At 40.9% G+C, this 15,223-nt stretch overlaps 1 protein-coding gene across 4 annotated transcripts in view; it reads left to right on the forward strand.

The window, feature by feature from the left end:
* Positions 1-322: 322 nt before the first annotated feature.
* Positions 323-15,223, forward strand: part of APLP2 (amyloid beta precursor like protein 2) — a 77,668-nt gene continuing 62,767 nt past the window's right edge. For 2 of the 4 annotated variants that reach the window (XM_060787441.2, XM_060787442.2), the window contains exon 1: positions 324-494. In XM_060787441.2, the coding sequence (XP_060643424.2) occupies positions 387-494 (108 nt within the window). In that variant the 5' untranslated portion in view covers positions 324-386. Of the gene's footprint in view, positions 495-15,223 lie in introns of all 4 variants that reach the window. The other 2 variants (XM_060787440.2, XM_060787443.2) reach the window with 2 other exon arrangements.

Below are 15,223 nucleotides of genomic sequence, written 5' to 3' on the forward strand. Positions count from 1 at the left end.
CTCATAATATTGCAGTCAAGTGGTATAGTACACACTGTCTATTTGGTGCAACCTGAATTCCCCAAGCCCCGCCCACTTCAAACACTCAATCATGGCGGGAAAGGCAGAACGCCGCTCTTATTTCCCCTTGGCTTTGATTGGCCGGCGTTGGAAGGAAGGCGGGCGCAGCGAAAGGAAGAGCGCGAATCCCTCATTGGTTGAGATAGATGCCGCTCGCGCGTTCTCTCCTCGCCCCTTTCGCTGGGACCTCGCAACTGAAGCGGGGAGGGGCGTGGCTTAGTTGAGGCTCCTCCCACCGCGGTGACGGAAGCCGGCGCTTGCCCTTGCAGCTGAGGTTGGCGCTTCAGTTGCGTTTGGGCGGCGGCGAGGACGGACGGGAGCGGAGGATGGCGGCAGCGACGACGGTTCTCACAGAGCGGCTGGGGTGGTGCCAGCTACTCTTCCTCCTGCTGGGCCTCACCAGCCCGGCAGCCACATTGGCCGGTTATATTGAGGCGAGTAAGATCTGCGGCCTGCAAATCAGGCCTGGGCAAATTTAGGCCCTCCAGGTGTTTTGGACTCCAACTCCCACAATGCCTCACTGCCTCAGGCCCTTTCCGTAGGGGCCTGAGGCAGTGAGGCATTGTGGGAGTTGGAGTCCAAAACACCTAGAGGGCCTCAATTTGCCCAGGCCTGGTGTTAGATGATACAGCCAAGATGCAGGGATTGTATTCAGTTGTGTGGAAGGGGAAACAGAGAGGAACTTGCTGGTGTTTTTGATTCATTGCTCTCCCTTCTTCTTCCTCTTCTTCTGTTGTTGTTGCTATTTATTTGTTGTTGTTTTTTTGAAGCAGTTTTGAACTGAAAGCCAGCTTTTCAGGGTCGTCTTGGACGTATTTTTAGACTGTTTTCAACTTCTATTGTTTTGATCTGCAATGTTTTGAGCTAACATTCATGTACAGAGGAAGAATGGTTGGAGGCTACAGACAATGCCGTCGCTGTTGCCCGTTTTTGGTCAAAAGATGTTTAGCCGCTTGCGCTCCTATTTTTTTTAAATCAGTTTTACACTAATGTATGCAATTCTCGATAAAATAGCGATGTGCGGGGCTTGATGAATGCAAGGCTGGGGTGAAAATTGCTGGAAGAAACATTAAAAACCTTAGATATGCAGATGACACCACTCTGATGGCCGAAAGTGAGGAGGAGCTGAGGAGCCTTCTAATCAAGGAGAAAGAAGAAAGCGCAAAAGCCGGGTTGCAGCTAAACATTAAAAAAACCAAGATTATGGCAACAAGAATGATTGACAACTGGAAAATAGAGGGAGAAAATGTGGAGGCCGTGACAGACTTTGTATTTCTAGGTGCAAATATTACTGCAGATGCAGACTGTGGCCAGGAAATCAGAAGACGCTTACTTCTTGGGAGGAGAGCAATGTCCAGTCTCGATAAAATCGTAAAGAGTAGAGACATCACACTGGCAACAAAGATCCGCCTAGTCAAAGCCATGGTATTCCCTGTAGTCACCTACGGATGTGAGAACTGGACCTTAGGGAAGGCTGAGCGAAGGAAGATCGATGCTTTTGAGCTGTGGTGTTGGAGGAAAGTTCTGAGAGTGCCTTGGACTGCGAGAAGATCCAACCAGTCCATCCTCCAGGAAAGAAAGCCCGGCTGCTCACTGGAGGGAAGGAGACTAGAGACAAAATTGAGTACTTTGGCCCCATCATGAGGAGACAGCAAAGCCTAGAGAAGACAATTATGCTGGGGAAAGTGGAAGGCAAAAGGAAGAGGGGCCGACCAAGGGCAAGATGGATGGATGGCATCCTTGAAGTGACTGGACTGACCTTGAAGGAGCTGGGGGTGGTGACGGCCAACAGGGAGCTCTGGCGTGGGCTGGTCCATGAGGTCACGAAGAGTCGGAGACGACTGAACGAATGAACAACAACATGCAATGCTTTTGCCTAACATTCATGTACAGAGGAAGAATGGTTGGAGGCTACAGACAATGCTGTTGTTGTTGCCCATTTTTGGTCAAAAGATATTTAGCCGCCTGCGCCCCTTCTATTTTTTAAATCACTTTCAGACTAATGTATGCAGAGTTTTTGATACGAAATAATAATACGATAATTGTCGAAGGCTTTCATGGCTGGAATCACTCAGTTCTTGTGGGTTTTTTCGGGCTATATGGCCATGTTCTAGAGGCATTTCTCCTGACGTTTCGCCTGCATCTATGGCAAGCATCCTCAGAGGTGAGGTCTCTGATGACTCAGAGGTGAGGTCTCTGATGACTCATGTCATCTTAAAAAACATACACAGAACATAAAACCGTATCAGCTCAAAACTAATTATCGTATTCTCAGTTCTTGTGGGTTTTTTCGGGCTATATGGCCATGTTCTAGAGGCATTTCTCCTGACGTTTCGCCTGCATCTATGGCAAGCATCCTCAGAGGTGAGGTCTCTGAGGATGCTTGCCATAGATGCAGGCGAAACGTCAGGAGAAATGCCTCTAGAACATGGCCATATAGCCCGAAAAAACCCACAAGAACTGAGAATACGATAATTAGTTTTGAGCTGATACGGTTTTATGTTCTGTGTATGTTTTTTAAGATGACATGAGTCTGCTCTGGAGAACTTACATACTTAGGCGATTCCTCGTTGTCCGAGGATGATGGTCCTCCAAGTGTATTATCCTGGCTCTGGAGAAAGGCAGCCTACAAATCTCAGAAATGTATTTTTATTTACTATACTTGTATACCGCCTTTCTCAGCCAATCGGCGACTCAGGAAAGGGCCGGAGGCTGTGAGGAATTGTGGGAGTTGGAGTCCAAACACCTGGAGGGCCTAAATTTGCCCACGCCTGGTGTTAGATGATACAGCCAAGATTCAGGGATTGTATTCAGTTATGTGGAAGGGGAAACAGAGAGGAACTTGCTGGTGTTTGTAAATAGATCCATCTATCTGTGATGCAGGAGTAAAGCGCTGAGCTTGTTGACTGAAAGATTGTAAGTTTGATTCCGGGGAGCAGTGTGAGCTTCCGCTGTCAGCCCCAACTTCTACCAACCTAGCAGTTCGAAAACATGCAAATGTGAGTAGATCAATAGGTACCGCTCCAGCGGGAAGGTAACGGCGCTCCATGCGGTCATGCCGACCTTGGAGGTGTCTATGGACAAAGCTGGCTCTTCGGCTTAGAAATGGAGATGAGCACCACACCCCAGAGTCGGACATGACTGGACTTAATGTCAGGGGACAACCTTTACCTTTATACTAATTTATGCAATGCTTTTGATACGACATAATAATAAGTTTTGAGTTGATGCGGTTTTGTGTTCTATGTGTTTTTAAGATGACCTGAGTCTGCTCTGGAGAAAGGCAGTCTAGAAATCCTCTTTTACAAATACACTTTTTCTACTTTTTTAGCATTGTTTCTTTCACATTTGGCCCGCCCTGACTGATATTATTAAGTTGTTTTGCATTGTTTATTTTATTTTGTTGTATCATGTATTTGTTGTGCTTATTTTCTATTGTCTTGTATATTATTTTGTTGTATTATTTTTGGGCTCAGCCACATATTAAACTCCCTGAGGCCCCATTGGGGAGATGGTGGCAGGGTATAAATAAAGTTTATTATTATTTATTTTTAAATCTTCAAAATGTAAATAGATCAATCTATCTGTGATGCATATATATGCATATGCACACATCTATATCTGTATTCATAGATATTAACATGCTTCGTTGGGTCTATGGATCTAGGAACTGTAATTAATTAATGTGTGCTGGAATACTTATGTATGTACAGTAGAGTCTCACTTATCCAACATAAACAGGCCTGGCAGAACATTGGATAATAAGGAGGGATTAAGGAAAAGCATATTAAACGTCAAATTGCATTATGGTTCTACAAATTAAACACAAAAACACCATGTTTTACAACAAATCGACAGAAAAAGCAGTTCAATACACAGTAACATTATGCAGTAATTACTCTATTTACAAATTTAGCACCAAAACAGACAAGGGTTCTTTCTTCCACCTGGACATTATTCTAGGTGGGAGGCAGACTGCGTTGGATAATACAGAACGTTGGATGAGCAAAGGTTGGATAAGCGAGAGACTACTGTATGTGTTTGCTTCTGTGTATGTGCGTGTGTATATATACACACACACACATACACACATCTGTATCTGTATTCCTAGGTATATATACATGCTTTGTTGGGTCTATGAGTCTAGGAACTGTGTGTGCTGGCATATGTATGTATGCATGTGCTTGTTTGTATGTGTATATCTGTGTCTGTTTATAAGATTACATGAGTCTGCTCTGGAGAAAGGCAGCCTAGAAATCTCAGAAATGTATTTTTATTACTATACTTTTACTATTACTATACTTTTATACCACCACATACTGATGTGTGGTGGCACAGTGGGTTAAACTGCTGAGCTGCTGAACTTGCTGACCGAAAGGATAGCAGTTTGAATCCAGGGAGCGGGGTGAGCTCCCACTGTTAGGCCAACTTCTGCCACCCTAGCAGTTTGAAAACATGCAGATGTGGGTAGATCAATAGGTACCGTTTCTGCATGAAGGTAATGGCGCTCCATGCAGTCATGCCAGCCACATGACCTTGGAGGTGTCTACGAACAATGCCAACTCTTTGGCTTAGTAATGGAGGTGAGCACCACTCCTGAGTCGGACCCGACTAGACTTAATGTCAAGGGAAACTATATCTGTATTCATAGAGAGATATATGCTTGCTTTGTTGGGTCTATAGATCTAGGGACTGTAATTAATGTGCACTGGCATATGTATCTATGTGTTTGTTTATGTGTGTGTGTATACATAAATATATAAATTTTATTCAAAAGTAATTTATTTACGATATGTATATGCCGTCCTTCTCACCCTAAAGGGGACTCAGAGCGGCTTACAACATACATACATACAATATACCATATTATCAGCATAGTACAATATCCGTATTAAATATTACTACAGTGGTTCTCAACCTGTAATGAAAATGTTTATTACATACCTCTATTCTAACCACTACTGATACAACAGCTAAACAATTACCACAAGTAAAAAAAGCTCTCCCTCCCTCTCTATATATTTATATACGTGCACACAAACTGCACCAAACCTTATACTTAACGCATTTACCACAATACAACATGCACTTAAACCTTTTAAAGATGGGTTTGAATCCAATTAGGATGGCTGAACTAGTGAGTTAGAAAACGCTGATCTCCGTTCCCCTTCCTTTTGCTTGTTTCTTCTAGGAACCTTCCTTTTCCTGCCCACTCTGCCTCCCCCACCTTCCAGTTTCTCTACTTCCACCTCCATGTCCTCCATTTGCTTATAGCCATCTCTCTTCCTTCCACACCTTGAGTGCTTTCCTTTCGTTCCTTGCAGCCTCTCCCCCGTTCCTTGCAGCCTCTCCCCCGGGATCAACACTGTAATCTTTTCTAAAGAAGTGCATCAACCTGAGGGGGAAATTGTTCCTCTTCCCCTAAACCCATCATCTCTGTTTGTTCTCCTTGCATACCTGGCTGTTTTGGTGATAGATAAATGGGCCCAGGCAGATCAACCGTAGTGGAAGAATGTCTTGAGAATTGTGTCTTGGCTTCATGTCCCATATTAGGCTGCTTAGGCTTATTTGTCAGGAAAATTCCCTCACTTCTTGAATATTTTTACATCCTCGTTCTGGCTTAGAAGTGCTGAAAAACAATCCTGTGCAATCGGGTGTGTCACATTGAGTCCCTTCTCACCCCTCCTTTACATAACTGTAGTTTTCCACTTTCATTGAAGCTTGATGGCTTCAAATTCTGTTGATATGCAGACTTAAGCTGTGCCTTACCTGCTTCAAAATCTTGCAGTGTTTGCTTTCAAGCCAGTCACTGCTTTGGGGGTTTTCATGTTGCTTCTGGTTAAAGCATCCTTATTGAAAGATAACAGCTTAATAATAAAACCGTGCCGCAAAATGTACTCTGAATTGATGTTCCCCGTGTTTTCTATTCAAACTGTAGGAAGCTCATGCTTTTACCAGTGCTGTTTTATAACAGGATTTTGCCTGTTATGCAGCTCAAGCATCTCACGTATGTAAAGCTGTTTTCTACTCCTATGGAAAAGGCTCGCCAGTGTGTCCTTAAAAAGAGGGTGGATGTCTGCCAAACCTTTTAGGTTAAAAACTGTTTTAAATTGGGAGTTCACAAAATGATGGTGCAGTGGCAGGCTTGGAATTTGGATTGCTACCTGGCGACGGTATTGAACGCCGAAGTCTTTGTCTTACTGTGTATATAGGTGAATGCAAATGTATGTGTTCTGACCTCTGCATTCTTGGCACAGTAACAAGAATAGTGAGTGTCAGGTTGGCTTAGGTTCTAGACACTTGGATTAGAGGAGAGATTTTTAAGGGGAAATGATTGATTTCCTCAGTTAATGTTGACAGCTTAATAGATCCTGATTAAATATTCCATTGCCGGCTGTGTATCACATTGTCTTTTATTTTACAGCTTTATCAAACTATAAAGGGTATATATGAAATACTTCCATTTATTTTTCTTTAATGAGGCAGAATTTCAGGCTTCTCACTAATGCTGTTTTCATTAAATCTGAAGGTAGGACAAACCCTTGCAGTATAGAATGATGTTTAGCAAATGTAGGATGGCTTTTGGCAATAGGTTTTCGAAAGCTCCTTCCTCTTGAAAGAGGAATGCAACAGACTGTTAGTTCTCAGATCTAAATTTGCCTTGAACAAATTGAGGCACATACCCCTGTCATTAGCACAATCCTTACAGTATGTAGAAACATGTTTCAGTCATGCTCTTCTCGTGCCCTGCAGGGCTAATTCTTCATATAACACAGCAACTATTCTTACAAGGAGATTGCACTCTCTCTTTGAAGGAGCTACCTCACTCAGTATGTCTGTATTCTTTGGCTGCCTTGAGTAAATAATAATAATAATAATATATTTTGTCTTTGTTCTGTTGTACCTGTAATTCTCATCGGTTATTTAGAAAATAAAATTTGTATAAGTATTTGTATTAATTAACAACTGTAATGTGATGGCAGTTCAGCGATAATGAGTCACTTGAATAACCTGTTGTTTTGCCAGGTTGATAACACAGTTCATTGAGGTTCGGATGCAGGAATCCCACTAAACCCTGTATTGCAATATTTCTCAACATAGAGGTTGAGACCACGGGGAAGGGGGGGGGCGGTGTCAGAAGGGTCTCCAAAGACCACCAGAATACATAGTATTTTCTGTTGGTCATGGGGGTTCTATGTGGGAAGTTTGGCCCAATTCTATCTTTGGTGGGGTTCAGAATGCTCTCTCATTGTAGGTGACCTATAAATCCCAGCAACTACAACTCCCAAATGTCAATGTCTATTTTCCACAAACTCCACCAGTGTTCACATTTGGGCATATTGAGTATTCATGCCAAGTTTGGCCCAGATCCATCATTGTTTGAGTCCACAGTGCTCTCTGGATGTAGGTGAACTACAACTCCAAACTACAAGGTCAATGCCCACCAAACCCTTCTAGTGTTTTCTGTTGGTCATGGGAGTTCTGTGTGGCAAATTAGGTTCAACTCCAAAACTCAAGGTCAGTGCTCACCAAACCCTTCCAGCATTTTCTGTTGGCCATGGGAGTTCTATGTGCCAAGTTTGGTTCAGTTCCATCGTTGGTGGAGTTCAGAATGCTCTTTGATTATAGGTGAACTATAAATCCTAGCAACTACAACTCCCAAATTATAAAATCAATCTGCTCCACCAGTATTCAAATTTGGGCATATTGGGTATTTGTATCAAATTTGGTCCAGTGAATCAAAATACATCCTGCATATCAGATATTTATGTTACGATTCATAACAGAGTGAAATTACAGTTATGAAGTAGCAACGAAAATAATGTTATGGTTGGGGGTCACCACAACATGAGGAACTGTATTAAGGGGTCGCGGCATTAGGAAAGTTGAGAAACACTGCTCTATCGGATTACTTGGCATGGCTGTACTTTAGGAGGACCATGGTTTTGCTTTATGATGATGGGTTAATCCTTTGCACCTGTTAATTTTTTCCCAACTTGATACTACTTCCTCCCTCATATTTGAGACATGTTCAGCTGTTTGTCTGTATCCTTTCTGGAAGCTTATGTATTCGTGGCATGTGTCTGCGCCCCCCCCCCCCCCCAAGTGCAGATATCATTGGTGCGAGTATCTAGTTTTATTTGCATGTTAGTAGCTGAAGCAGAGGTGTACAACTGGTTTGATGAGAAGTCTACCGCTTTGTATGGCGGTTTGGGAACTGACCGTGCTGCCTAAGTTCTTGACTTCCATGTTTCTATTTTCATCAGACAAAGAGAGTCTGAACACTTGTTGGGGAAGACTAATGATCGCTAATTTGTTGGCATACCTATTACTTGGCTTAGGTAAAAGCTATGATGTTTTCTTTATAGTATTTGCCAGATTTTAATTCTGTCACCGAGAAGATAGCCACACAACATGTAAAATGGCAATTGTCTGCTAGGTTGATTTTGTTTCACTTGATAATCCTAGCTAACCAGTCCCTGTCCCCAGGAAACCTATTAATCTGTTTAAAATCTATGACATGTCTGTTTCCCATTTGTCCTCGTGTTTGTAAGTGTATGTATGTAAAGCTTAACATTGAGTGAGACGTTCATCAGCTACTAAATGGAACAACAAAAGTAAATTTGTCACCGCTGTGTCCTTAATTCTTTCGGGACAGGAATTGATTCCTTGTTTTTAATTTCATAAAAATAATATACAAGTTGTAATAGAGGACTGTGGGCAAGCTAAAACATTTGTAACAGTGAGGAAATACTCCTAAATTATACAGGAAAAATAATTAGATCTTTATAATTTGCCATTCTTCTCAATCTTAGTGTTGATGTTGAGAAGGCAATGGAATTTAAAGCAATGTCTGTAGTGATGGAAGAGAATAACGTATGAAAGAGAACAGATCTTTAAATAACTTGCTTCCCAAGCCAACTACTAGTGATTTGATGTGAAATGTTACTATCAATGGAGAATCTGGTTTTCCCTAGAACTCATATAGAAACTTAGTTTTCCTTGTGTGCAACTTTTATTAGCATTGGTGCAAATGAAGAAAACTAATAGGCAACGGTAATCCTATGCAGAAATGCAGGAATACCCCAAAAAGAAAAAAACTGGATGTTTTCTCTTTGGTATATGATATAATTTAGAGCTGCTGTGAAATGAAGATGGTCTGATTTGAAATAAATCACTTTGTCCAGTGTGCCTTTGAAGAGGTCAGAATCAAATCGTTGACTAATAACTTCATTTTTTGCTGTGAATACATTGCTTTGTGTACCTTTATCACATGGTGCACTTCATTTAATCAGACACACAGTTTGTGATGTCTGCACTGTCACACACAAGGTAAAGAACAAAGCCATTACTTTCCAAATTAAGTGTAGCAGCTCATGAGTCAAATAGAAACTGCACCACATGGTTTACCTTGACATTCCTTGTTGCAGCAAGTAAGCCCACAACATGCTGTCTCTGAAGATGGATTTATGTGAGCAAATAAGAGTTCATTTTCTCAACTCTGAATAATATCATATATACTTATACATAAGTCTAGACATTTTAGTAAAAACATTAGCTCAGAAAACCTGGGTTGACTAATTCATGGGTCAGTGTGAGTACTATACCTTAACTCTTATATAAAAAGGAACCATCTCTGAGTAAAATGGCAAAAGGCAAGAGTTTAGTCCAGCTGGGAAGAACCAAAAAGAAGTATTGACACCTTCTACTTTCTCTGCCAAGTTGCCACTCCTGGCCATTTTGAATAGATGGGTGGGGAAACAGTAGTGGCAGCCAGTGGGGCTTCTCCCCAAGGGGACATTGGTGATTTCCCCTTCCACTTATCCATGGATCATATCAAAATACATAATTTTGGCCTCTGTTAGTTCAGCTTACACATGAGGCTATATGGTAATTGGAATAATTTGGAGCTGGAGGTGGACCTCTTTGATAATATTTATGGAATCACTTTTGAACAGAGAAATTTGAGCTGTTACCTATTCCAATAATAATTCTGCTATTCACGTACAAAGAGTAAAAACAGAGCCTGGTTGTCATATACCAAAATACAGTTTTGATGCAGTACAGTATCCTTTTGAAATGGCTTTAATAGTTATCAGCTAAATCAGAACTTGCAATTTGTTTATAGCCTTTGGCTATGCACTTTATGCATCCAACCTCTTTATAGCACACAGCTCATTGTGTTCAATTGCTCAATATGTTTTAAACCAGTAACTTTACCCTTGAAGTCTTGTAAGCAGCATATAGCTGGTTTGCACTGCTTCATTAGCTCCATTTTCAGATATGCATTAGCTTTAGACCCCATTCTTAAAACATTCTCTGTCGCATCATTTTGCCCTCTGCGCATCTGTTTCAGGTCATGAAGCAGAATAGTCCTGGGTATGCCATCCTCTTATAAATATTTCTTTTTGTTTACTCTTTCTCATACACTTTATTCTGCTTCAGTGTAGCATCATGAAATCCTAGCTCGTAGATGTGGTATTCCCAGGATTTGTTCCATGCCCTATCCATAATTGTTTAACTGTTTAGATGAGAGAAAATGATTCTAACTGACTGATGAGGTTTAAATTATATGTTGGAATGATCAAAGTTTCAAATTTTGCAAAAAGCAGTTCATTATAAAGTTTAAAAGCAACATTTAGGCATGTGTTAAAATAATAGTGTCCTAGTAACAACAGCTACCATTTAATGGTCAGACATCATTTTACTTGGTTTTGATAAACGAAATGCAAAGATATAGAATGGAGGATGCCTGGCTCGAGAGCAGTACGTGTGAAAAAGATCTTGGAGTCCTCGTGGACAACAAGTTAAACATGAGCCAACAATGTGATGTGGCGGCAAAAAAAGCCAATGGGATTTTGGCCTGCATTAATAGGAGCATAGTGTCTAGATCTAGGGAAGTAATGCTACCCCTCTATTCTGCTCTGGTTAGACCACACCTGGAATATTGTGTCCAATTCTGGGCACCACAGTTCAAGAGAGATATTGACAAGCTCGAATGTGTCCAGAGGAGGGCAACTAAAATGATCAAGGGTCTGGAAAACAAGCTCTATGAGGAGCGGCTTAAGGAGCTGGGCATGTTTAGCCTGAAGAAGAGAAGGCTGAGAGGAGATATGATAGCCATGTATAAATATGTGAGAGAAAGCCACAGGGAGGAGGGAGCAAGCTTGTTTTCTGCTTCCCTGGAGACTAGGACACGGAACAATGGCTTCAAACTACAAGAGAGGAGATTTCATCTGAACATGAGGAAGAACTTCCTGACTGTGAGAGCCGTTCAGCAGTGGAACTCTCTGCCCCGGAGTGTGGTGGAGGCTCCTTCTTTGGAAGCTTTTAAACAGGGGCTGGATGGCCATCTGTCAGGGGTGATTTGAGTGCAATGTTCTTGCTTCTTGGCAGGGGGTTGGACTGGATGACCCATGAGGTCTCTTCCAACTCTTTGATTCTATGATTCTATGATAGTTTATGCATAATTTAAAGGTAGTGAACTTATTTTTACTAAATTAGATCCAGGAGGGTATTTAGAGGAAAACATTTAGAGTATTTTTTTCATAATGGTGTCCCAAGATGTTTATTTTGAATTGCATTGCTTTGTAAACAAGAAGAGGGAAACCCTCCAAACATAACCGCTTCATCCATTCTGATCGAAAACTTCATTTTCTTCTTGATGCTTGGGTTCCCAGTAGTTTGACGTCATGGCTTTCACAAAATCCTTTTCATTAAGAGAAGATAAAATTAAACTCTGGCATCAGATCAAAAGTGATGCACTGCAGAGCAGTGAGTCCAAGTTTGCTTTTCCAAATATGTCATATAATACAGCACTGTGAAACAGTGTTTGTGTTATAGGAAATGCACGTTTGTCTAAGGAAGAAGTGGAAAGTAGATGCTATTGTCTCTTCCTGTGATGTCTTGTTAATCTCCTCTTCCTTTGTAAAGCTTGAAGGGAGAGATGGAGAATTGTCTATAGCAGGCACTGGCACATATGGCAGGGCAAAAAGCTTGCATTTGCTCTCTTGGAGGACTCCTCCTCCATTTTGAGAGCCCCTCTCAAAATAATGACTCAAAGTGACCTTACATCATTTCCTAAAAGGCAAAAGGTCCCTAAGACCAAAAGTAAAAGAGTTATCTAATTGCAATAATGTATATTATGTGTTTGCTTAATTGCTACAACATTCATTTGTACTAGATGCCTATATATTGAATGTTGTAGCAATAATATACATTATTGCAATTATATAACCCTTTTACTTTTGGTCTTAGGGACCTTTTGCCTTTTGCATTTCAGGGAACCCTTGCTCTCTATTACATCATTTCCTACCAGCATTTTGAGGGGGATTTGAATCAAAATAGAGGTATGGGGATGTTTTGCAGTGTTGGGGAAGCATACTGTATGGTTTTTGTGTGAAAATTCTTTCAAAAACATGACCATTTTTAAATTGGCAGTTGGGGGGCTCTGAAACTGCAGAAATAAACCCATGAGCCACACTTTCTCAACCCCTGGTGATTGAAGACAGTGGGCACAATAAGATGAACATTTACAGTTGCATTCCGTTGCTTCTGGCTGATGTAACCATGGCAAAATTTGGCTGGCTTGTTTGGTCCAAAGTGCCATCATTTGCTTAACAGCAGGCATCTGCTTATAAAATGACTTTGTAGATTATGCATGGAACAGCAGTCTTACAAATTAGTTGTCCTAGATAACTTTTGGCTTGGCTTTCTCACAGTATGCACCATGTTATGGCTGGACTTGGACTAATTTTTCTAGTGTGGAAAAACTGGCATAGAGATGAGACGGAAAAAGCCTCAGGTCTACCCCAGCCCTCTGGGAAGTGCAATCTGGCTCTCTAGGTGCTGCCCTAGAAGCTAAAGTAGCATGGCGTACATAAATAATAGACCTTACTGACAGGTGCTTCAGACCCTTTGTGCCTTTGGTTACCCTACAAGTTCACGTACTTGTTTTTTGGAGAGCCATTCTCATTATGGAGAGCTTGGTCAGAAGCAGAGGTTAAACAAAGCCTGTCATACAGTGATGTACTTTCTGTAGTAGATTCATCACATTCTTCTTCTTGATTACAGTACTGAAAATTGCAGGTCAGCATGCAGCACTTGCTAGCTGCTGTGGTTTGAGTAAGACTGATTACAAACTATAGCATAATCTGTAGAGGTTAAGTGGTGAAAGACTACTGGCCACATTTTAGAAGAGAGCAGGCTTAGAGGAAATGAGAGGAGTTGAGATCTATGTTCGGAAGAATGGCAGAGCTCTGATTTAGAAACACCGGAAACACCCAAACCCACAGAGCTACTTCGGGGGGAAAACACGAATGTAAAATGCAGGGCAGTTGTTTCTGCTTCTCTTTCATTAAAGAAAAGTGCTGCAGCGTCCTAGAGTGGATGATATTAATATCCGTTTGTGCTGTTTACATTCTGATCAGCTTGCTTCTGATCATATATTTCTTGGGAGCATTGCATTTTCATTTAAGTGTTATTTTACTAACTAAATGTTGTGCGACTCACAATGATCTTTAATCTCTCGTGAAATAGATATTATCCCCTTCATTCTGAAATTTTATCACTTGTAAACTACAGAACGAAATAGAAATTCCAAATCAAATTTGTTCAGCAGTTTGCCAAATATTACATGAAGTCCTACGCAGTTTCCCTTTATGGCAATACAGTAAAGAGTTGTAAAATCTTAGAGTTTGGATATGAGTCAGGACATTAATGCTTATTAGTAACACTGGTTGAGTTTTAAGTGTTATTTGGATTTGAATTTTTCCAAGATGGCTGTACACCTAAAGAATAATGGGAAGCACAAAAACTGGATCCTTCTCAAAAAATTCACAAGTAAAGTATTGGATGCAGGAAAAGAGATTTAAAGATGAGCTTAAAGCCAACCTTGAAAAATGTGGCATAGATACCGACTACTGGGAAGCCCTGACCTTTGAGTGTTCTAACTGGAGGTCAGCTGTGACCAGCAGTTCTGCAGAATTCAAAGAGAGACGAATGGAGGGCGAAAGGGAGAAATGTTCTAAGAGGAAGGCGGGTCAAGCCAACCCTGACCGGTACCGTCTTCCACCTGGAAACCAGTTTTCTCACTGTGGGAGAACATGTGGGTCAAGAATAGGGCCCCACAGCCACCTACGAACCCACTTCCAAGACACCAGACTTGGAGGACCATCATCCTCGGGCTATGAGGGATCGCCTAAGTAATTGGATACTGATGTTCTAGTACCCCAAATGGCAGTGCAGTATATTTGTAATAGCCTTCATGTTTTTTATGTTCCCATTTTGGAAGAGCACAGTATTTATCATGCCATGTACTTTTTCAAACAAATAGTGTTTTGATTTTTAGAAGCTGAGAATCTTGACAGATTTAATAAAGAAAACAACAGTTTCTTGTGATTTCAGGATTTCTTGGGGCAATTCATTAATTTTGCATAAAATGTCTAACCGTATTAGGGAATAATCCCAGATAGTATTTTATTTTCATAGCATAATAAAAGCTTTTATTCTAGGGATCATGCTAGTGCAGCATTTCATCACCTACCTTGTTGAAAATATGATGAGAACGGGAGATTTTCCTCACCGGTCAAAGAAGGCAGATAATGCATACCATTTACTGATAACTTTCATGTATCTCCTTGGGCAAGGAAGCCGTGATTACTATATTGATTTTCTGTTGGATTCTGTGTATATATTCTTCTATGGAATCCGTGCTCTATTGGCATGATGAAAAGAATATGGTTCTTTTGGTTTGGTTTGATTAGAAAATGGTGGTGTGCAGCCATCTTTGAATAATTTTACATACCATTTGCAAGCTCATTTTTGTCTTCCAGTTTTATTATCTGATCCATAGGACAGTGTTTACATTTGAGGCCATAAATTGTTGCCAGGATGGTGATTCCTGATCATGTAAATTTAAGAACAGTGATAGTATGCAGAGTAGTGGCATATTCACAGTTGTCATCAAGCATATTTGCATTTAAATATTTCTTCTTTGAAAGTAAGTGCATTTAGAAATTATCAAATGCAACTGTGAGCATAGTTTGTGTCCATCTCATTGTTGAATGTAAGCCAGGTAGTTTGCTATGGGCTTGATAATTGACATACATAAATCATAAATCTGAGTTTCCCAGTGGCCTCTGTCTAAACTAATCAGTTCAGT

Source organism: Anolis sagrei, chromosome 7, assembly GCF_037176765.1.
Source record: "Anolis sagrei isolate rAnoSag1 chromosome 7, rAnoSag1.mat, whole genome shotgun sequence".
In the NCBI taxonomy this organism is placed as follows: Eukaryota; Metazoa; Chordata; class Lepidosauria; order Squamata; family Dactyloidae; genus Anolis; species Anolis sagrei.